At 51.5% G+C, this 20,245-nt stretch overlaps 2 protein-coding genes across 3 annotated transcripts in view; both read right to left on the bottom strand.

Moving 5' to 3' along the window:
• Positions 1 to 1,055: 1,055 nt before the first annotated feature.
• On the bottom strand, positions 1,056 to 6,880 carry SLC27A3 (solute carrier family 27 member 3). Of its 2 annotated transcripts, none has more exons than XM_044671635.1 (10): positions 6,102 to 6,880; positions 5,432 to 5,641; positions 4,863 to 5,021; positions 4,170 to 4,294; positions 3,725 to 3,919; positions 3,513 to 3,603; positions 3,234 to 3,432; positions 2,694 to 2,791; positions 2,451 to 2,581; positions 1,056 to 1,382 (listed from the first exon to the last, which is right to left on the bottom strand). In XM_044671635.1, exons 1-10 carry the CDS (start codon positions 6,760 to 6,762, stop codon positions 1,311 to 1,313), a joined length of 1,941 nt encoding a protein of 646 aa, XP_044527570.1. In that variant the 5' UTR covers positions 6,763 to 6,880; the 3' UTR covers positions 1,056 to 1,310. The 2 variants fall into 2 exon arrangements, with proteins under 2 accessions (XP_044527570.1, XP_044527569.1); XM_044671634.1 differs by having other exon boundaries at positions 1,063 to 1,487; positions 6,102 to 6,871.
• A 1,322-nt stretch (positions 6,881 to 8,202) lies between these two features.
• The window catches only part of INTS3 (integrator complex subunit 3), a 40,179-nt gene continuing 28,136 nt past the window's right edge, over positions 8,203 to 20,245 (bottom strand). Inside the window, exons 14-30 of the mRNA XM_044672476.1 lie at positions 19,970 to 20,076; positions 19,077 to 19,196; positions 17,761 to 17,890; positions 17,277 to 17,331; positions 16,909 to 17,012; positions 16,264 to 16,308; positions 15,955 to 16,074; positions 15,422 to 15,575; positions 14,294 to 14,362; positions 13,336 to 13,411; positions 12,691 to 12,804; positions 12,244 to 12,292; positions 10,412 to 10,579; positions 9,985 to 10,085; positions 9,777 to 9,849; positions 9,379 to 9,535; positions 8,203 to 9,225 (exon numbers count right to left, since the gene is read on the bottom strand). Coding sequence (XP_044528411.1) covers positions 9,148 to 9,225; positions 9,379 to 9,535; positions 9,777 to 9,849; positions 9,985 to 10,085; positions 10,412 to 10,579; positions 12,244 to 12,292; positions 12,691 to 12,804; positions 13,336 to 13,411; positions 14,294 to 14,362; positions 15,422 to 15,575; positions 15,955 to 16,074; positions 16,264 to 16,308; positions 16,909 to 17,012; positions 17,277 to 17,331; positions 17,761 to 17,890; positions 19,077 to 19,196; positions 19,970 to 20,076 — 1,720 coding nt within the window. The 3' untranslated portion in view covers positions 8,203 to 9,147. The remainder of the gene's footprint in view (positions 9,226 to 9,378; positions 9,536 to 9,776; positions 9,850 to 9,984; positions 10,086 to 10,411; positions 10,580 to 12,243; positions 12,293 to 12,690; positions 12,805 to 13,335; positions 13,412 to 14,293; positions 14,363 to 15,421; positions 15,576 to 15,954; positions 16,075 to 16,263; positions 16,309 to 16,908; positions 17,013 to 17,276; positions 17,332 to 17,760; positions 17,891 to 19,076; positions 19,197 to 19,969; positions 20,077 to 20,245) is intronic.

Below are 20,245 nucleotides of genomic sequence, written 5' to 3' on the forward strand. Positions count from 1 at the left end.
CCACATATAAAGTCAGTTTGTGATCCTATGATATCGAATGAGATGTTCTTCTTTATGTCTTGAAATGTTTGTACATGGTCAAGTTCTCGATTTCAAAAGTTAATTTCTGAAAAAAATCCTTTAACCTAGGGTCAAAGTCCCTACCACAGCATAGGCCTTCCTTGACATCTTCTTGGAATTCTTGCTAGATCTGGCCACTGGGCGGCAGCAGTTTCTGTCCCATGGGCATTTGCTCCAGGTTTTTACCTCTCTGGAGAGGGTTTTCCCCACAAATGTGAGTGCAAGAAAAGTGCCCACCTTTGGTGAAAGAGTGGGACAAAGTACAGAAAGATAAACAATCGCTAGGAGTTCTGAGGAGGAGACACTTGGGGTCATGGCTGTAGAATTCTAGGAGTGCCTTTGGGATTCCCAGGAGCCCCTCGGGAATGGGTCTCCATCCGGGGGGGGTTAAAGCTAAGCAGAAGGGACTTGGGGGATTACTAGAAGGGAAGATATGTGCACACCAGAGGCAGATAAACAACAGGGCAAGCCAGGAAGCAGGAAAAGCATTTGATTTTGTGATTTTGCAACAACAAAGGTGGTGAGTGATACATGAATGAAGGGAATATTCTTGTGCACTAAGGAATGATGGAAGAATTCAGAGAAATGTGGGAAGGGGGTAGGGAATGAGGAAGGATAAAACAAGCAGACCTCGAAAATTCGACATGACCAAGTCATGGAGACGAAGAGATCACTCTGCAAAGGAAGTCAGACTGAGTCACTGAGAATGGATAAATGAACCAGACTTCCCAACTCAGTGGAGAGCCGTGTGGTGATGGAGGAGGACTGTGGAGACAGTGCTTCATAGACTGAAAGTCCCTTTATTGTTTTTTTTTCCCTAGCCTTTTCTTTGTTAAGAAGAGAGAGTCTAATTGTAGGTCCGGGGAGCAGTAATAACCAGAAATGACATGTAAAAGCAAGAAGTACCTAGAAAGTTTGATTTTTTTCAAAAGCACTGAATGTGGGAGCAGAACACCTACATTTGAATCTTGGTTCCACTTTCTGCTAAATGCATGATCTCAGGCAAATGATTTACTCTTACTGGGACAGGAGAAGGTTGAACTGGGCAATTCCTTCTGCCTTTAAATCTTATAACATTATTACAGATGGAAACACAAAGACAGAAGATGAATTCTCAACTCCATTTATTACAAAATACTGATTAAAAACTCAGTGTAAAAAAAAAAAAACCCAAGCCCCCTGAGACCCTATTCCCCTTCCCTTTACCCTCTTTTCCTTCTCTGACCCCCTCTTCAGGCCTAGTGGGGCCCTCAGATACGGACTTGTCCGGCCAAAAGGGCAGCATACAAGGCAGGTGTGAGGGGCACATAAGCACCTGCTGTCTGGTCCAGCACATAGAGCGGCGCCTGCACTGTGTTTGGATCAAACCCTTCCTTTGCCAGCCGAACCTTCTGTTGTTTGAAGGTCTCTGTGGTGTCCAAAGACTCCTAGAGGAGGAAGAAGAATGGCCCAACAGACTAAGCACTCTGGACTAGCTAATTCTGCTTTCATGTTAACTAGCACCTAATGCAGGCACTTGTACCCGCAGACACATCTAATAATTGTCGAATTATTACATCTTGGCCAGAAATTAGATTCTATAAAGCCAGGCTTTGAGTCCAGGAAGATCTGGCTTGGGTCCAGGGAGAGGGGCAGGGAAGAGGAAAGGTGATTCTGTGCTGTGCACAAAGAGGCAGGAAGACACAGGGATCAGCTTTTGATTGGGGAGTAACAAGAGAAGGTGGAGGGAAGAAAGGAGAAAGGAGGGCTGGAGATCTCAACTATGAGAAAGGGAGGAAGTAGAATCTTTTTATGGGAAGTAGGACCTTTGAGGGGAGTTGGCTGGTTGTCGTCCTTTGTATTTAGAGGACTAAAATAGGGGCAGTGAGGTGGCCCAGTAGAGATAGGAAGACCTGGGTTCTGATCTGGCCTCAGACATTTCTTAGCTGTGTGATCCTAGGCAAGTTACTTAACCCCAAATGCCTAGCCTTTACTGATCTTCTATAAGAGTTAGATGATGAAGAAGAAGAAGAAGGAAGGAGGAGGAGGAAGAGGAGGAGAAGGAGAAAGAAGAAGGAAAAGAAAGAAGAAAAGAAAAAGAAAGAAGAAAAGAGAAAGAAGAAAAAGAAGAAAAAGAAAAGAAAGAAGAAAGAAGAAAAAGAAAGAAGAAGAAAGACCAAAATAATATTACCATGTTGGGTCAATGCATGGTATGTCTGACTATGGCTGATCAGACCGATATGAGCTCCAGAGATACTAAATGTGCTCATCTCTTGTTTCTTTTGAGCCACCTCCATTCTGCTTTGCTCCTGGAGCCCAGCACAGTGTCTCTCGTGCCTCCCATTTGATACTAAAGTCCAAAGACGTCACTCATACGGCTTTACACTAAGGATCGGAGGGAGAACCGGTACCTGGACCCGAAGGAATCGAGGCTGGGCATAGGGTGGCAGAAACTCGGCTATGTGGGCGTGGAGCCTGTCGAGGTCCAGGATGCGGTGTGGGTGAGGAACCACGGCTGCCATGCCTGCTCTTCCTTCGTGTCCTGGGTGGATGGGAGAGGCAGCAGTGGGACGCGAGTCAGATAGCAGGACGCACGTCAGCCCTCGTAAACCCTGCTCCAGATACCCTCGCTACAGCCCATTCTCCCCCCACACCTGGCACAGTGACTCCATAGACATTCACGTCCTGCAGGAAATCTAACGTTCCTAGGACCTTGGCGACCTCGGTCGTGGCTACATTTTCCCCCTTCCACCTATGGGAGAAGAGAGAGAACCAGACATTCAAGGTCTCAAGGAAAATCTAGCAGAGATGAAAAAGGCAGATTAAACAACTGGGGTCAAAGGTTAAGGCAACAGAAGATTACAGGAATTTATGTTTCCAGAGGCCCAGGGATCAGGCAGGGGATTTGTTTTTAACCCTTACCTTCTGTCTTAAAATCAATACCGTGTATTGGTTCCAAGGCAGAAGAGCGGTAAGGGCGAGGCAATGGGGGTCAAGTGACTTGCCCAGGGTCACACAGCTAGGCAGTGTCTGAGGCCAGATTTGAAGTCAGGACCTCCAGGCTCCAGACCTGGCTCTCAATTCACTGAGCCACCCAGCTGCCCCCCCCCCCCCCGGAAGGGGATGTTCAGGTTATTTTTTAAGAATTTGCAGTAGGTTGGCACAGAGATGAGGGGCTGTTATAGGTCAGATACCTGAAGGTGTCCCCAGTTCGGTCATGGAAGTATAGGAAGTCATGGGCATCACACACCAGCAAATCCCCCGTGTTAAAGAAAACATCACCAGGACGGAAGACATCGTGCACCAGCTTCCCCCGGGCCAGCTCGGGGCTCCCTGCGTAGCCTAGAAATGGGGCTCTCTGGCTCACTGGAGCCACCATCAGCCCTGCCTCACCTGGGGAAGGCACAGGGGTCAGGTATGGTGGCTCCCCCAACAGACCCCAGTATTGCCCTCCCCAGCTCCCCAGGGCTCACCAGGGGGCACAGGGACACAGAGTCCCTGGTCATCCCGTACTGGTTCCCCCGAAGCCATATCATAGCGAATCAAGGAGAAATCTGAAAATAACTAGGGGGAAGGGAAGACGATCGAGTTGGAACAGAAACCTGGAAGGTCTCCCAGGCTGCTCCCTGCCCATAGCACGTCCCTGTTTCCCCCAAAGGAGAAGGCCTGGACAGCACCCCCTCACCTTGTAAAGCCAGGATGACCTCCCCACGGCACCAGGGTATCCGATGTAGTTTAATGTGGCTACATTGCCCTCCGTCAGACCATACGTCTCCAGGACCCGCAGGGGCCCAAATCTCTGCACAAAGCGGTCCCAGACATCTGGTCGTAGCCCGCTGCCCACAGCCATTCGTACCCCGTGGTTCCTTTCCCCCTCACTCTGCAGACATGAAAAGGAAAGCTTGTGTATACCCTTGGCTCCACACACCCGCCGGGACTCTGCCCTGCACCCCCCAAGCCCAGAGCCCCCACTCTTTCCTTCCCTCCCACATGGGGGAGGGGAAAACCCCTCTCCCCCCAAGACCTTTTTCTCCTCAATCTCTATTCTTATTCACGCCTTTTCCCTATGACCAGAAAGACCCCCTGCCCCCCCCCCCCAGCTCTCAACGGTCCCCAAAGCCCCTCAGCACCGGTGGCTGGTTGACAAGGTATCGGCACAACTCTCCGATGTACTGGAACACCGTCACCCCGTGCTCCCGGCAGTCCTCCCAGAACTGGCTGGCGGAGAACTTGGTCTTCAGCACCACAGTCGCCCCTAATCAGGGCACAAGGTTGGACTAAGAAACCAATTTTTCGTCCCTTCCTTCCGCCCCGCCATTCCCACCTTGAAAGGAGGTTCTAGGCCAAAGGGAGCTCAGAGCCCACATCACAGGCCCCTTCTTCCCTCCCCAGCCCTCCGGGTGCCCAGGGTTCAGGGGGGATTCCTGAAAAGGATTTCTGCAGGGGAAGCACATGGGCTCAGTCCCAGTTCCAGCCTGGCCACCTTCGGCAGGGCCTCTGCATCTCCTTTCTCACTCTGCACCTGAACTTTCTTACCAACTCTTCCCTTCCTCTCCTCACACAAGCCCAGCCTTTCCTTGTCCATCCTGCCCCACAATCCTCTCCTCTGGGAAGTGTCCGGAGGGACCTGATGCTCCTAATTCTGCTCCGTTTCTTAGCCCAGAGACCTGAAAGCTCTGCCTCAATGGCCTTTGGCTCTCCGCCTTCGTCCCAGGCCTCAGGATCTGCCTTCCCCATCAGCCTGGCGTTCCCCTAGGTCAGAGCCTCTCCCTCCCCTCTCCCCCACCCAGCGCCCCAGATGTGCTGACTGGCAGAGGACAGACCGATGCCCAGGCAGCCAACAATGCCCAGCAGAGAGCCTGACATGTGGTACAGTGGGAGGGTGAGATAGATCACGTCGCTTTGGTGGAGGCCGCACAGCTGGTAGAACCCCTGGCATTGCAGAACCTTCAGGTGACTGATGCGAGCGGCCTTGGGGAGCCCTGCAGGGGAGGGAGGAGAGGCCCGTCTGAGCTCCTGACCTCTCCAGCCATAAAGAGACAGGCCCAGGCACACCAAGAGGGAGGGACGACAGGAATCCTCCATCTGGAGCTGGAACACTCATGGGGACCCCCCCCTCCCTTTTGTGGGTGAGGAAACTGGCTCAGGTTACAGACAGAGTAAGTGTCCCAGGACAGAAATGGATCTAGAGTTTCTGAGTCCAAAGCCAGTTCTTGTTTTAAGCTTGTCAGTACTTTTGGGAAGGTACAAATAAAGGAAAGGGGAACCCCCTTTGGGAGGTGGCAGGGTGGGTGGTGAACCATCAACACACAAAGATAAGGAAAGGCAAGGCTGGTCTCTCTCCCAGCTCTCTGGGCTGCCCCGGTGGGGAGGGAGGGGATGGGGGCCTCACCGGTAGTTCCAGAGGTGAAGATGTACAGACAAGTGTCCAGAACGTTTCTGGGAGCCGACAAGTACCCAGGCAGCGGCCCTTCCCCTTCAGAAGCAGCCTCAGCCAGAAGATCGCTGAAGCCCGGAGGGTGGGGCCCGGGGCCCGCGGCCCACAGTTTTAGCTTCAAGTCTCTCAGCTGTGAAAGGTCAGGCTCCAGGGATTCCAGGAACTCTGTGTGTGGAAATTGAAGAGAACAAGAACTCTGAGAGAAACTCTAGTCCTTTAGGACTAGAAGAGACCACAGAAGGTCCTCTTGTCCAACCTCTATTTTTTCCCGATGGGGAAACTGAGGTCCATAGGAATGAAGCGAATTGTTTAACCTGGCACGGCCATTTAGTGGCAGAGCCCTGAGCCTAACCTGAATAATCTCAAAATCTCTTTTCAAACTGGGCTGGAATAGGTCCTCTGGTACAGTCCCAGGTGAAGGTAGAAAGAGGTGAATCCCCAGCTCTAGCGCCTTTTTAGGAACCCAGCCCCGCCCCCTTCCGAATTCCAGAGACGCCCCGCCCCGCCCCGCCCCTTCCGAACACCGCAGGTACCGAGACATCCCTTTTCCGAACCGTAAAGTCTACTCCCCGTCCGGCTAGGAACCCCCAGGTAGAGAGCCACGCCCACTTACAACTGCGCTCACCTGGCGCCACAACTATGGCGCGAGCGCCACAACTCCGGAGACAGTGCAGTAGGGGGCCTCGACGCAGGGCGGTGGGCACAAAGGCAGCCTGTAGCCCCGCTTTAGCGAGTCCGAACCAAAGCCATAAGAACTCGGGGCTAGCGGGAAGGAGCAACGCCACCACCGAGCCCGATTCCAGGGGAGCCCCGTTCCCTTCATCGGGGCGAGCTTCGTCGCCTTTGCCCGGTGCAAGCTCGACTTCCCTTCTTACCGCGTCCCCTGCGTCACGTGCACCCTTCTCGGTGGCCCCCACCCCTTCCCCTCCGCCCAGGTTAGGGTCTTCTTTCCAGCCTCGCACGCGCAAAAAGGCACGCGCAACTCGGTTGCTCTCGCGCTCCGCCTGCGCGTAACTGTAGCGCCTGTCCCGGTGAATGAGGAAGGTGCGCCCGGGACACTCCCGCAGCAGCTGCGAGAGACGCCAGGCCAGGCTGCAGCCGCTCTCGGGCCCCTGGGGGTCTGCTGCAGCGGCGGCGGCCGCTTGGGCTTTCAGGGCCCGCTTGCATCTCAGAGCGCGCACAGTAAAGGCAAAATCTGCCAGAAACCAGCGGAGCCAGGGCCACCGGAGCAGCTTCAGCAGAAGTAGCGGCAACAGAAGCAGCAGGGGTAGCAGGAGCGCGGCCATGGTGCCCCTCCCCAGTCCGGACCTTCTACCTCGTCCTGCCCGGAGCCCTCACCAAAAAGTTGGGAATGCGCGAGCCCTCTAGCTACCTCTCCTTCCCGAAAGCGCGCCAGCACTGGCACACGCCCCTTTCCTCCCACCTCCTTACCCTTACCCTGTCCCAGTTCCCCAACACTCCCGAGTGACAGGGAGTTAGGCCAGGGAGGGAGAGGATGGGGGATGGCGAAGCACTCCCCGCCCAACTCTCGTTTCTATGCTCCGCCCAGGGCGTGCCCCTTCTCAGAGTCTGGGCAATCCTAGTCCTCTCCCCAACCTAAATTCTCCAGCGATCCCTCCCTCATTCCGGGGGACGCCCCAGCTTTGGGGCTCTTCCCCTCTCCAGAGACCTGGCATCCGAGCTTTGGCCTTTAAGCGTCTTCTCTTCGTCTTTCCCTATTTCTGAGGATTGTGCTAGCTACGCACCCTTTTGGGTCCATCACCTTCCCCACAAAGCGCTAGGGATCCCCATCTTTCCCCCCACCCCCTGTTCTCCACGCCGTCCTACAAATCCAAGAACAGAGGCCAGGCTCCTCCCAGCTGCCAACATCTGCAGCCCCCAGGCCGGGTGGAGCCTCAATTCAGTAAGTAGGGGAAAGGTGGTGGCGAGCTGTGAGCGGGCTGGTCTCGGCTGCGAGAATAAACTCTTTTCTAACTGGGGCAAACCCAGTGGGTGGTTTCCATCCCTGTTCTAATCGGGGCACAGGAAGCTGGGGAAGGAGAAGAGGCCTGAAGCGAGATCGCTTTTCGAGGAAAGCCCACGCTTTCTTAGGTCGCCAGCGGGCATCCCACGGAGCGAACTTCAAATGGCCCACGGGCATTTTAGGTCTCCCATGGCATCAGTACGTGAAAAGCCAGCGGTCCCCCGACACACAGAAAATGAGGTAAAGGCAGGGCACATCCCCACCCCGCTGGGTGCGAAAAGGAGAGCCACTCGCGGCAGCGGCAGCCGGAGCATCCATCTCCCTTCCCTGCCCCGCTCCTCGGGCAAGGAAGCACAGGTAGAAGAGATCTCCCGCGCAGCTTTAACAAGGGACGGGTCTAAAGCACACAGCACCGCGGACGTGCTAGGCCGCCCAACTTGGGCTTCAGCAAGAGCCCCAAAAAAGTAAACGGCTCAGCCAGAGCACGTGGGCTCGGCTGCGCGCCTCTCCCAGGCTCGCCAACCTCAGGGGCATCCAGGTACTTGCACTCCGCAGTCCTCCAGAGGAACGAGATTAGAGAAGCTCCGTGGAGTGGCTGAAGGGGGCGGGGCCGGGTCGGAAAGAATGAAGCGCAAAGCCAGGGAGACAAGTATATGCCCGGACCAGACAGCAGTGCCTGGGGAGGCACCCACCTAGGGCATCCCGGAGAAGTTAGGGCAGCCCTCCGGCGGGGAGGAGGGGCAGGTGGGATCGGCGGCTTTTGTACAAAACAGGTTCCCATTTGTTTTATTGTCCTTTAAAAACACCTTTAAAAACACTAATGTCTCTGGCCAAGGGAAAGGGAGGAGGAGCAGAAGAATCGGTGAGGAAAGGGGACCATTCTTCCCCAGTCCCTCCAGAGGCTCCTTCGTTGCCCCAAGTGGGGCAACAGACACACAGAAGCCTCTAGAGCTCTTTGGGCATTTTCACTGTCGGCAGCCTGCCTTACACCGATGGGCTCAGAGCCACCTTCCCAGGGACTGCTGGCTCATCCGAGCCCTTCAGCCACTCCCTCAGGGCCCTTCCTCAGCGCTCCCAGGGACTAAAGGAGGGCCGACAGCACGGCACCCCAAAGGCCCTTGCCTGGCAGCAAAGCCTGGGAGTCCTTAGGGGCCAGGACACAGCGTTTGGTGCTTGAGGGTGGCCATATTCACAGAGGAAATACTCATTTCATTCAGACACAAGAGTAGGAAAATCTGCCTGCCTCTAGCACATGCTTGAAAAGGGAACACTCAAAACTCTCCATTTTGGTCTTCTGTCTTCAGGCAGTCACTTTCTTCAGTTAAAAGAGCTCTGAAGGAAGCTGGGGACTCTTCTCACAACATATCATTGATTTGAGTGGATTATGGCCTCAGCAGGGACCCAGGTGTCCATGTGGGAGGGCCAGGATGCCCAGCCTGGAGACCCCGGGGGAGGTGGGATAAGACAAGGGGTAGCTACTGTCCTGAGGGGAGGGCAGGCTCTGCAGGGAAGCAAGGGGCAGCAGCTGTTTGGGCTGAACTAGATCAAAAAGCTTCCCCCCCCATTCCCCCAATGTGAAAATTGGGGGGAGGGCAGCTTTGAACTGACCCCACAAGCTCCTATTAACCTTTGACTCTCCAGTAGGGGGAAGGGGGAGGGCAGCCCTAAGAAGTCCTGGGGGGTGGGGGGACGGAAGGGTGGGCAGGCCTCAGTCACTGTCTGAGCCCACTGCGGACGATCCCTTCCTTTTCCTCTTGGTAGGCTTGGGTTTCGTGTCTTCTTCCTCCTGGAAAACAACGCGAGGGACAGGGGATGGGGAAGAGGGAAGCTTTGTGAGAGGCTGGCCGCCAGCAGCCCGCACACTCCCACCTCCTCCCGCCGGCTCCGAGGGCATGGACCTCGCTGGCCTGGCGTGTGGGGTGAGAGCGGGCTATCTCACCGAAGCACTGCTGGAGCCCGACTCCTCCTCGGCGTTAGGGGGCTGGGTAGCATTCTTTCGGCTGCGGGGGCTGGACAGGGCGGCCTTTCGGCGGCTCTTGGGAGGCTTGGTGGAAGAGTCTTCGTATTCCTCAGCCAAGGAGAAGAGGTCACTGAACCTGGGAGGGGGATGAAGGGATGCTCCAGAGTTGGGCTAGAGGAGGTGGAGAGGGCTCCAGAGAGTTTCTGGGAGGCCCCGGCTCGTCAGTGGCCTACGGGTTCCTTCCCAACCCCTGGCTGATTTTCTCCTCCAACAGACCTCCTTCCTGCCTCCCTGGTCCCTCAGCTAGCTGGGGCATTCCCCTGCCCAGCACCCCTCGCACCCACAGTGCTACCCCACTGAAGTGTAAGGAGCCTCACTTCATCTTGTGGGCCTCATCGCAGCTCGCCTGAACATGCTGTAGAGCCTGCAGGATTGGGGTCTGGCTGAAGACTGCAGGGAACAGACAAAGGGGAGGAGAATGGATGAGAGGAAAAGACGGGGGCAGAGAGCCTGGCTCAGGCGGAGGGGGCTCTGGGAGGGGTCCCCGATGAGGGAGGGCTAAGGGAGGGGGGGACAAGCACATACAGTTCTGTTTGGTATTGGTCAGATTGAGACGAAGGTTGTCCAGATGCTCCAGGATCTGCTCCAGGGTCAGCTGGGCCAGCTTGCTGCTGGAGCTCCTCAAGCTAGGGGGCCAAGCAGGGAGACAGACCGTCAGCGTGGGGGGAGGGGCTGCCACGTGGCCCCACGGCTCTGATCGAACAGGACATCGGGCACCCCTGGGGGGGAGGCAGGCTGCAGATCCCAGGAGAAAGGTGCTCCCTTGTATGCCACGTGACATCAGGCCACTAGAGGGCGCCCACAAACCAGGAGTCGGGTGCTGAGAAAGGGGAAATCCTCCTGGGCTTCAGGCTGAATTTACAGCTGAGGAGGGGATTGGGAGGGCAGATGGGGGCTCAGTCAGAGGGAGACGGGCCAGAACGAGGCAGGGAGGAAGGGGGGCACATCCCACCTCTGCCGCTTTCGGGGGAGACTGTTGTTCTTGATGAGCAGGGACTTGATGTGCTCTGCCAGCAGTTCGTCGTGCTTGATGCACCAGTGGCGCAGGATGCTCGTGGTGAACTGGTCGTCTGGGTGGCAGGGCCGACTCAGCACCATCTTCACCATCTCCTCACTGGGCCTGAAGGAGGCAAGAGTGGGAGAAGGAGTCGGGGTCAGTGGGAAAGCACTCCCTCATTCCTGACCCTCTGCTCTCCACTTTTCCCTTCAAGAGTCATAATGGGGATGGTTAGGTGGCACAGTGGATAGAGCATCGGGCCTGGAGACAGGAGGTGCTGGGTTCAAATGTGGCCTCAGACATGTCCTAGCTGTGAGATCCTGGGCAAGTCAGTTAACCTCAACTGCCTTAGCCCTCACTGCTCTTCTCTCTTAGAATTGATTCTTAGCATCCATTCTGAGGCAGAAAATAAGGGTTTGCCAAAAAAAAAAAAAAAAAAAGCATAACACAGTGAATAACCCCTGGGCTTGGGGGTCAGAAGCCATGGGTTCAAATCTTAACTTTTCCAATCACAAGCTGTGTGACCCTGAACTTTTGAGTGTCTTTTCTCATCTGTAAAATGGAAGCAATAATCACAGGATTGTCAGATCTGAGAGCTGGAAGGGATCTTTGAGATCATCTAATCCACCAATTATTTTAACAGTTAAGGAAGTTGAGCCTCAGCGAGGTTAAGAGCCTTGCCCCGAAGTGACACAGACAGTAAGTAGCAGAACCAAGATTCAGAAGCCAGATCTCCTCCCTCCCAGTTCATGCTCTCTTGGCTCTGACATGTGAAGTCTTCTGTCTCAGAATCAACACTGTTGTGTTTTAAAGGCAGAAATGTGGTAAGGCCAGTCAATTGGATTCACTTGTTCAGGGTCATACAGGTGGGAAGTGTCTCAGGCCACTGGACCACCTAGTTGCCCCTCAGTTTCCCATTCTTATCCCCTTTCAACACTCTTCCTTGGGTTTAAGCCCATTCTTTGGGCTGAAGGATGTCTAAATCAATCCCTGTGGAGCACCGAGACCCACAGTCACTGTGGGGACAGGTGGAGGAGTCAGGTCAGGGTACAGACAGCCTTTCCCAAATAAGTAGAACCAAGGCAGGAAGGTGGTGAAGCGGATTGAGAACACCCCAATTCTCTACCTGAGGCCATTTCCTTTAAAACTCTCTGTACCATCCCTTCTCTCTGTGCAGAGAAAAGAGAAGGTGGAAGGAAGGAAGGAAATGCCAACTGCAGCTGCTGCTCCCTTTATCTGGTCCCCGAGGAGGTGGTGGCTTGAGGCTAGGTACAAAGGCCTCCATGACCTGAGGTGAGCATCCTTTCCAGACAACTACCCTCTTGCACAAAAAGATGCTGGGCATGGCTAGTTGTCCACAGGAGGCAGTGATGTGGAATGACACTTCGTTCTGACCCTTCTTCCCCTTGGACTAGCCATATGGCAGGGAGACCAAGAGAGGGGAAGCCACCAATGATTAGAACTGCTGTGGCAGCAGGAAACAGGGATGTCCGGTCTCCACCTCCCAGGGCAGCCTCTGGTGGGCAGGGGACTAGAGAAGAGAGGAAATCAGAGTCCCAGGGGAGCTTGCTTGTTTATAAGCCATTTTGGGGGAAGGGGAGAACCCCCCCCCCAACAGATGAAGGAGGAGGAAGCATGCCAAAGGAACTTAATAGCCCCCCTCCCTCCTTAATCCCTATCCCCATAGTATTCCCAAGATATAGATGAAATAAATTTTCAATCCCCTTCTCCCTGGACAAGTATTTCAGAGATGACAGAGAATGGAGTTTGGGGCATAGGAAGCTCACTTCTCTCTCCTGAGCTGAAGCAGCAGGCAGGACAGGGCCTCTGGGTGCTCTGCAGAAGAAAAGTCAAGAGATGAGTAGAAGGAAGGGGGGTAACAGGCAGGAGTCCATCCATCTCAACTAGTGTGCCACAATAGTGACTAGGAAAAAGTAGGGGAGTTCTTAGAATGGAAAATAATCTCTTATTCTACTCCATCCCCTTTTCAAGCCAGTCATTTTTTCTGATAGCCACTCCCCTTTACTGTCCGCCTGCCCCCCCAACATACACACAGCCTAGTCACCCCCTTCCTCAGGAAAAGTGGGATTCATTGGGAAAGTGAAGGGGTCTTTGGAGCTGACCATATCCCTGTCCTGAGCCCTGAGGATATGTCTCAAATATGAGGATATTTCAGGCCTGGGGATTATCATCCCTCTCTTCTCCAGCTCTAATCTCTTTCCTCCTATACTTACCCTTATATTTGAGATGCTGCAGAATGGGGATGATGGTCTCTAAGGGGATGTTGTGAGCCAAGAAGAGCTGCCAGGCACAGTACTGTTCAAAGGTTTCCCAGTCTAAGCTCTGGACTGGAGATAGGTAGAAAATGGTATATGGGACACAATTTCCCTTTGGTTACAATCCACTAACTAGGAGAGACCCAGCTTACAGCCATAAGAAAACTGATTGAGGGTAGCTAGGTGGCTCAGTGAATAGACTGCCAGGCCTAGAGATGGAAGGTCCTGGGTTCGAATCTGACCCTAGACACTTCCTAGGTGTGTGACCCTGGGCAAGTCACTCAATTCCTATTGCCTAGCCCTTACTGCTCTTGTGCCTTGGAACCAATATATATGGCACTGATCCTAAGACAGAAAGTAAGGGTTTAAAAAATAAACATTGCATTTCCCTATAATTTTTACTTCCCAAGCTTTTGGTAATTTTACAGAATAGAAACAGACCCAGTGACAAACCCAAGGCCCCAGTAAGGGCTGGAGCCTCAACAGCCCTATCCAACTTCTCTCCATCCCCTTTCCTAATATCAGAACACTCACAGGAATTGCCATCTTGTCCCAACCCCGATTCTCTGCTTCCAGAGATCCTCAGCAGGTGTGGTCACTTACTGAGGATGTTGAGGACAGAGTCTTTTCGAAACATGACCAGGTTCCCCATCATCACATGGCAGACCAATTCCTGTAGCTGGATAGGTGGGAGTGGCAGAGATAAAGGGCATAATTAGCATCAGTCTTTCTAGGGGTCTAGGGATACACTGGGAGGGAGGAGGGCAAGCAAGAGCTCATGGCAAAGGAAGTGTTAAGTAGTGATAACTGATGAGACAGTAAGAAATATGATGAAGAGCATAGAAAGAAAGCTGATTTGGGGAAAATTGGGGGGAGGTGGCTGTTGCTATCTTTTTCTTCCTTCCACTGATCACCTTCTTAAAACAGCAGAATTGGGTTGGTGACATCATACCACTGAGTGACATACTTGATACCACTGAGCCTACTGATTGAGAGATGGAAGAAGGGATGTGCAGCGTTGAGGTTACCTTGTTTTGGCCTCTGACTAGCTAAAAGCAGGGCCCCCTACTGAGGATGTTAAAGAAACACTACCTAGGAAACGTGGCCTATGTCCAAACTCATTAATGGAATGGGGAGTCACCCTTGGAGAACCCAACTCTTGGAACTACCTATAACATGTCTGGGCCAGTGTAGGAGAGTGGGGTGGTACAGTGTTGAGTGGACAGAACAGTTGGTAGATGTCAGAGATAAAAGGAAGAATGCTCTCGGAGGGGCTAGCTAATAGATGGAGCACCAGTCTAAGCCTAGAAGAGTCCAAATATATTGCCTCTTTGTGACCTTAGGCTGCAGAAAGTGATATGAAGAGATAAAAACCAACTTTCTCCAAACCAATCCCCACTGAGGGGCAAAACCCCTGAAATAGTTCCAACACTCTTCACTAGGAGGGGATGGAGGCGTCAGATGATGCTAACAGCGAGGGCGATTGAGCCTCTGTAAGCCTTGTCTTCATTCCCTCCCATTGGCTGTTTCACCCCAAGGAAGTCAGGAAAACCATACTTACTTGGGCTGAGTCAATCACAGCCACAATCATGTTGAGGAGCTCCCCACTTCTTAAGGTTTCATCTGGAAACTGGGACAAACAAGAAAAAGAAGAGTTAGGTGCCAGAGATACTCTCTCCCACTCTTCATTTTGGTACAAGTGGTACAAACATTTTGACCTTTTGAAACATTCCCAGTAATGGGGATCTTATCCAGAGAGCACCTAAACTATGGAGCTCACTGTGAGGATGGGGAAAGGCCAGGTAAATAAGAAGTAAAGCTGAGGGCTGGAGGAAAGAATATCATTTCTTGGGGTGTTTCTGTGTAGGTCTAAGGAGAAGCACAGCAACACCCCTTCTCTAAAATGACCAAAGATGGGGGAAGGAGGAATTCGAATTTTGACTGTGTCCCCTTCATTTCCAGACTAGGGCAAGGGGCCAGTGGATTGGGGTGGGGCAGAGACACAAGGACCTTTTAAAGATGTCAGTCTTCTACTTAGAATCTGGGAAGGAGGGTGTGATCTATTTGTGTCTCTGGTGCCTCTCCACCCTTATTCTTGGCTGAGCTTATCATTCCCCTTGTGGTCCCCACACCCTATGCCCTTTTCCCTATTCTAGGGAACTTTGGCCAAGAACCACTACTCTTTCCATATCCCAGTTCCCCAAAACTTTGTATGAGCCCAGAGGCTTCCTTAGCCTATTGGAGGCACTCGGCCAATAGAAGTATGCTAGAAAAAATGTAACTCCTGCATCGAGGTTCATAGCTCATAGATTGGCAACTTTGTCCACTCTTGGGGCTGGAAGGCAGGCAATGAGATGGAATCCAAGGGTGAGGCCCAGGACAAGGTCAAAAAAGAAAAGCATGCAAACTCGTGGTATAACCTTGACTCCAAAAGGGTGGGAGATGAGAAGCCTGAGCCCAGCACTGGTAACTTAAGACACTTTTACACCCTACTTCTGTTACCTACGGGTAAGTAAAGACAGCTGTAGTGGGGGCTGATGATAGATATTTGTGGCATAGGGGAACTCTCTAGAAAGACTAGAGGGATAGGGAATGGGCAGAGGAAAATCACACAGAGAAGGGCAGTCAAGGGGCCATGAAAATTCTTCTTACATGGAGGTTTGGGGCAATGGGGGCAGGCAGATAGTACCTCTGTATAGATGGAAGGAGTGAGGTGGCACAGTAGTCTAACATCATCCTCCTGACAGGCCTTCATGTCCATCATCAGGCAGGTGTGAAGGTCACCCAACTGTGTGGCCTGGGCAAATGACTCATAGAGATTCATCTTCCCTGCAGCCGCTTTACTGTAAAATTATTTGGAATTGAGCTCAATGACCCTTGTCATTGCCCACCCGAGCTCAGGCAATTCCTGATCTAGTTGGTCACAAAAGTCATAAACAATGGCCTGGTCCAGTCTTCCCTCTCTTGAAGCTTTTCCCACTCCTATGCTCAATCCCCTCTGAATGGATCTCTTCCTTATACCTGTGCCTGGCCTCCCTTCCTTAGTCTGGAATAAGTCTCTTCTTGCATCTCTCCTCATTAGTGCCTAGGACAAAGGTTTTGGGGCTTCCACCCTCCCTCCCTTTGTCGGCTATGAGATACTAGAGCATGACAGAGGAGATAGTGAGGGAGACAGGAGGGCCCTGGCCTATGGCATGGTGGTAGCAGCCTTCCTCCACCTACCTGGCCCTCAGATAGTACAGCAGGTGGTAGCCAATCTTGGGCTGTTTCTGGTAGAGCTCAGACAAGAGATCCAGAAGCAGAGAGAAGCTGCTATTGTCCTCCTGCATCTGGCACAAATTCCTGGTAAAAAGGGGAAAGTAGGTCTAGGGTGAACAAACTCTCCAGAGTGTCTTACCCTTACCAAGGGTCTGGAGGTCTGCTCCAGGGAACATGCTCAATTCCTTCTGCCCCCTCCTTTCCTCCAGGGCTGACGTAAGAGCTGGAGGAGATGGCAGACAGAGGAGAGTCCCCTAAGAACTGGAAACTTACCTAAATATTAGGTAAAGGGGCTTCCCTACAGATTCTTCCAGAGACCTGTAGAGGTAAGATTAAGAGTCAGAGAATGTTTGGGGAGTAAGTATAGGACAAATATAACTTCTTACTAACTCATCCCCCAAGCCAGCAATGGCAGATTGTGTGGAAGTTTTACAGAGACAAGCCTTCTGTCTCACTTCGCTTTTATCCTAGAGTCTCGCTCATTAGGACTCAAAATGTTCTGGAGAGGGAGGGAGAGGAGAGCACTTCCCATCAAGGAACCGTGATATTATAAGAGACCATTCACAGTCCTTCAAAACAAAGATATCAGCTCGGTCAGAGTGGGAGTCAAAAGACAGCTACTGAGGTCAGGCTCAAGCAGCTGCCTTTCTGGACTAGGTCAGCTTCATCTGACAAAAATTTCAGGGATAGGAATACTGGAATGAGATTTTAGTTTCCACCTTAAAAACTATATTGAGCATAATAGAGTAGACACTTAATATTAATAAATGCTTTTTGATTAAACAAATGAGATGCAAAACAAACATTTTCCTCTCAACTCCAAAGCCAGAATGCTTCCGGTAAGAGGTTTGGAGGTTCCAACGCCTCCCTCTGCCCAGGGGAAAGGAATGCGGCTTGCTGCCTGGCTGCCTAACTTACTCTTCTGTGATCTCCTCAGGTAGCACCTCTCCTCGGAAGTGGGCCTTGAATAGCTCTTGTAGGCAGGAGGCCAGCACAGACAGCTGCTCTGAGTCAAAGTCCTCCTGAGGGAGAAACAAGGGGGGGAAGGAAGATGTCACCTCTCATTGGCTCCATAGCCCTAGGAGGAATCTAAAGGCCACTTTACTGAAACCTAGAGCCTAAAAAGGAATAGGAGGAATATGGGTAAGGGAGGCAGTAGAGTGTATGCTGAGGGCAGGGGGTGAGGAATGTGCCTGCAGGCCAGCTCTGGAGGATGGACTTTGAGGGAGGGACACTATGCTGAGAAGGGGGCCACAACCATCCTGGGGAAGGTAGTAACTACTCACCTCCAGGACTTGGTCCACGATTTCCTGCATGACTTCACACTGGGCCTCTGTATCACTAGAGTAGAAAAATAAAAAAAACCCAGGGACATGAGAGAGAATGGGAAGAGCAATGGAGAAACGCGCACACACACACACACATACACATGGAAGTCAAAACAGCTTTATATGTCATAGTTGGAGACAGGAGCTCATTACACTCTGAGCAGAGATCCTTGTCCCTTAGAGCTCTTTAACCTAGAGTCAATCATAAAGGGGTCCTTCTCTGAAGACACTTCAAACACTGGGGAAAGGAAGGGGAAGCCTAGTGACTGAGACTTCTGATTTCCAAATATTGTCACTAGATTGCAGATGGTACTGCCAAGGGGCCTGGCATGCTCTCTTCACCCTCTCCACCATAAAATACATACCTTGGAGCTGCAAGCCCCCTCCCTGAGCCACCTCCCAGTCATACCCTGAGGGTCAGGCTAGGAGCTCCAGCACCCACCTCCCCTTTTGCAGTAGAAGAACTTTGTCCTTCAGAGATTCATCCAATTGATCCAGGTAAGGGGTGATGTCAATTGGCTCCTCCACTACTGTCTCCTTGATGGGGTGGAATCGAAACTCTCTCTTCTTGCCTGGTAGGAGAAATATTAGGGGGTGGGGGTAAGCAGGAAAATGGGGAAAGTCAATTCCTATCCTTCAAAAACCTAAGTACTAACCACAAAGGAGGAAGGGAAATCTCAAGTGACAAGCACCTCCTGACTTCCATCTTGCTCATTACCTTTCCTCAATGTTTGAGGATTTGCAAATGATCTCTCTTCCTCCTGGCTCCCCTCTCCAAACCATTCCTCATATACAGCTAACCAAAACAAATCTGACCCATCACTCTCCAGTGACTCTCTCTTGCCTCTAGGATAAAGTATAAACTCCAGTTTGGTCTTTAAAACCGTAGGCCACTTTTTGAGTCTTATTGTGCATTACTCTCCTTCAAACACATTATACTTCAGTCAAATTGGCCTTCTTGCTGCTCCTCACAAAGAAGTTTCCATCTGGGTCTTTGTACAAGCTGCTCTCTATGCCTGGAATGGACCCATTTCACTTTGGAGAATCCCTGGTAAAGCTCAAATGAATCTCCTTCAAGCTTGCCTATTCTAATCACTCTCCCCTAATACTCTCCTAAAATTTACTTTGTATATATTTTAGACTTCATTTTCTTTTTTTTCCCTTCTTTTAAACCCTCATCTTCTGCCTTAGAATTGACACTAAGTATCAATTCTAAGGCAAAAGAGTAATAGCCAACTGGGGTCAAGTGAATTGTTCAGGGTCACATAGATAGAAAGTGTCTGAGGCCACATTTAAACTTACGTCCTCCTCACTCTAGGTCTGGTTCTCTATCCACTGTACTACCCTAGCTGCCCTTCTACATTCCCATCTCCCCCTTTTTTAATACTTAGTTTTCAATGGGCATGCTATTTCCCTCCAATAGAATGTAAACCACTTGAAGTCAGGCTGCTCTTCCCTGTTTCTGTATCTCTAAGCGCTAATTCATTGGAGATACTAAAAATATAACAGTAAACACCACTCTGAACTTTTTGCCTGGGAGTTCTGCCTCCTCTAAACCTCCTGTGTGGAAATTATGTCTACTTTTTCTCCTCTATTATTCCACAGGGCCTAGCATTCTGCTTGGCACAGTGGGCTTAGGAGGGCAACAACACGAACTCTTCAGAGGAATGGTGATGGGAGAGCAGGGCTCCCAGTGACTATTCTTTTTTGCCCTGAGGAGAAGCTGGATGAAGAATAGCAAACACTGCTATCCTGTACCTTTGCTGTTGAGGTCCTCTTCATCATCACTGAAGGCTGCTTCAGCATTGTCATAGCAATTGTCATCCTTGTCTGACATATGATTATCCATCTCCATGGAAACCGGCTCTTCAATTTTAACTTGGGGGTGGGAAACAAAAAGTATCTCAAGAGTCTTCAAGGCTCTCTGGGGACCCTTAATGGGCTCCCTGTCCTCCACAAATCCTCAGGGTAAGTAGAAGGGATGGCTGGGTCTGACCAAATAGGCTGCAATTATCCTTGAGAAGATACTTTATTTTATTCATCCCATCAGGGCCCACAGGCAAATGGTACAAGTCAAGGGAGTTAAGTAGCAAGAGATTTTGCCAGGAAAAAGGCAAGCATGAAATATGATACTTGGGTGTCCAGCTCAGGTTTTGGTAGGAGCTCTTAAGGGGAAGGAGGCAGGAAGCATGAAACAAACGAGAAGCAGCATATGTACACTGCCGTGAAGCATGCTTTCACCCAAAAGACTAGAGGCAAGGGGGACCCATGCCCTCTGTATGAGTCTCAGATCAGGTTCTGCAGACTCCCTAGGAGGTGGCCACTCTTCTGTTGGCAGGGTCAGGGAGGAAGGGGAAACTGAACTGAGGAGATGCTAACATGACATGCTTTAATCCTTAACAAGGGAAAAGGCACACATACTAGACAGAGGCTCAATAAGGAAAAGACAAGGGGACACACAGAAAGTGAATAGAAAGAGGAAACTAAAGCAAGACAGCAGGACTGCTAGAGAAGGAGGGGAGGAAAGATGGTTGGAAGAATAATGGGAGCATGGGCAAAGAACCTAATCAAAACCAGAAAGTAGAGTTTCTCTTAAAGAGAAATCTGGATAACCTGGCCTTTTATCTCTTTTAGGAAGGGGATGGCCATACCTTCCACAGGTGGGGAGGGTGAGCTGCAAAACTCAGGAAACTTCTCTCTCAACATAGCACGAAGCTCCTTATCCAGCTTAGGGTTATCAAACAGGGGAGCCAAGTGCCTGATGGGACAGGAGTGAAGGCAAGCGTATCAAGATAGCTCTTTATCTACCCCCCAAAAAAACAGATAAAAATATCCCCAAACCCTACATTAAACCATAAAGATAAATAAGGTCTGTCTAGACTTGGCAGCAATGACCATAACGCAGGGATCAGGATCTAGAGGAGAGC

This window comes from Gracilinanus agilis, chromosome 4 (genome assembly GCF_016433145.1).
Source record: "Gracilinanus agilis isolate LMUSP501 chromosome 4, AgileGrace, whole genome shotgun sequence".
Classification (NCBI taxonomy): domain Eukaryota; kingdom Metazoa; phylum Chordata; class Mammalia; order Didelphimorphia; family Didelphidae; genus Gracilinanus; species Gracilinanus agilis.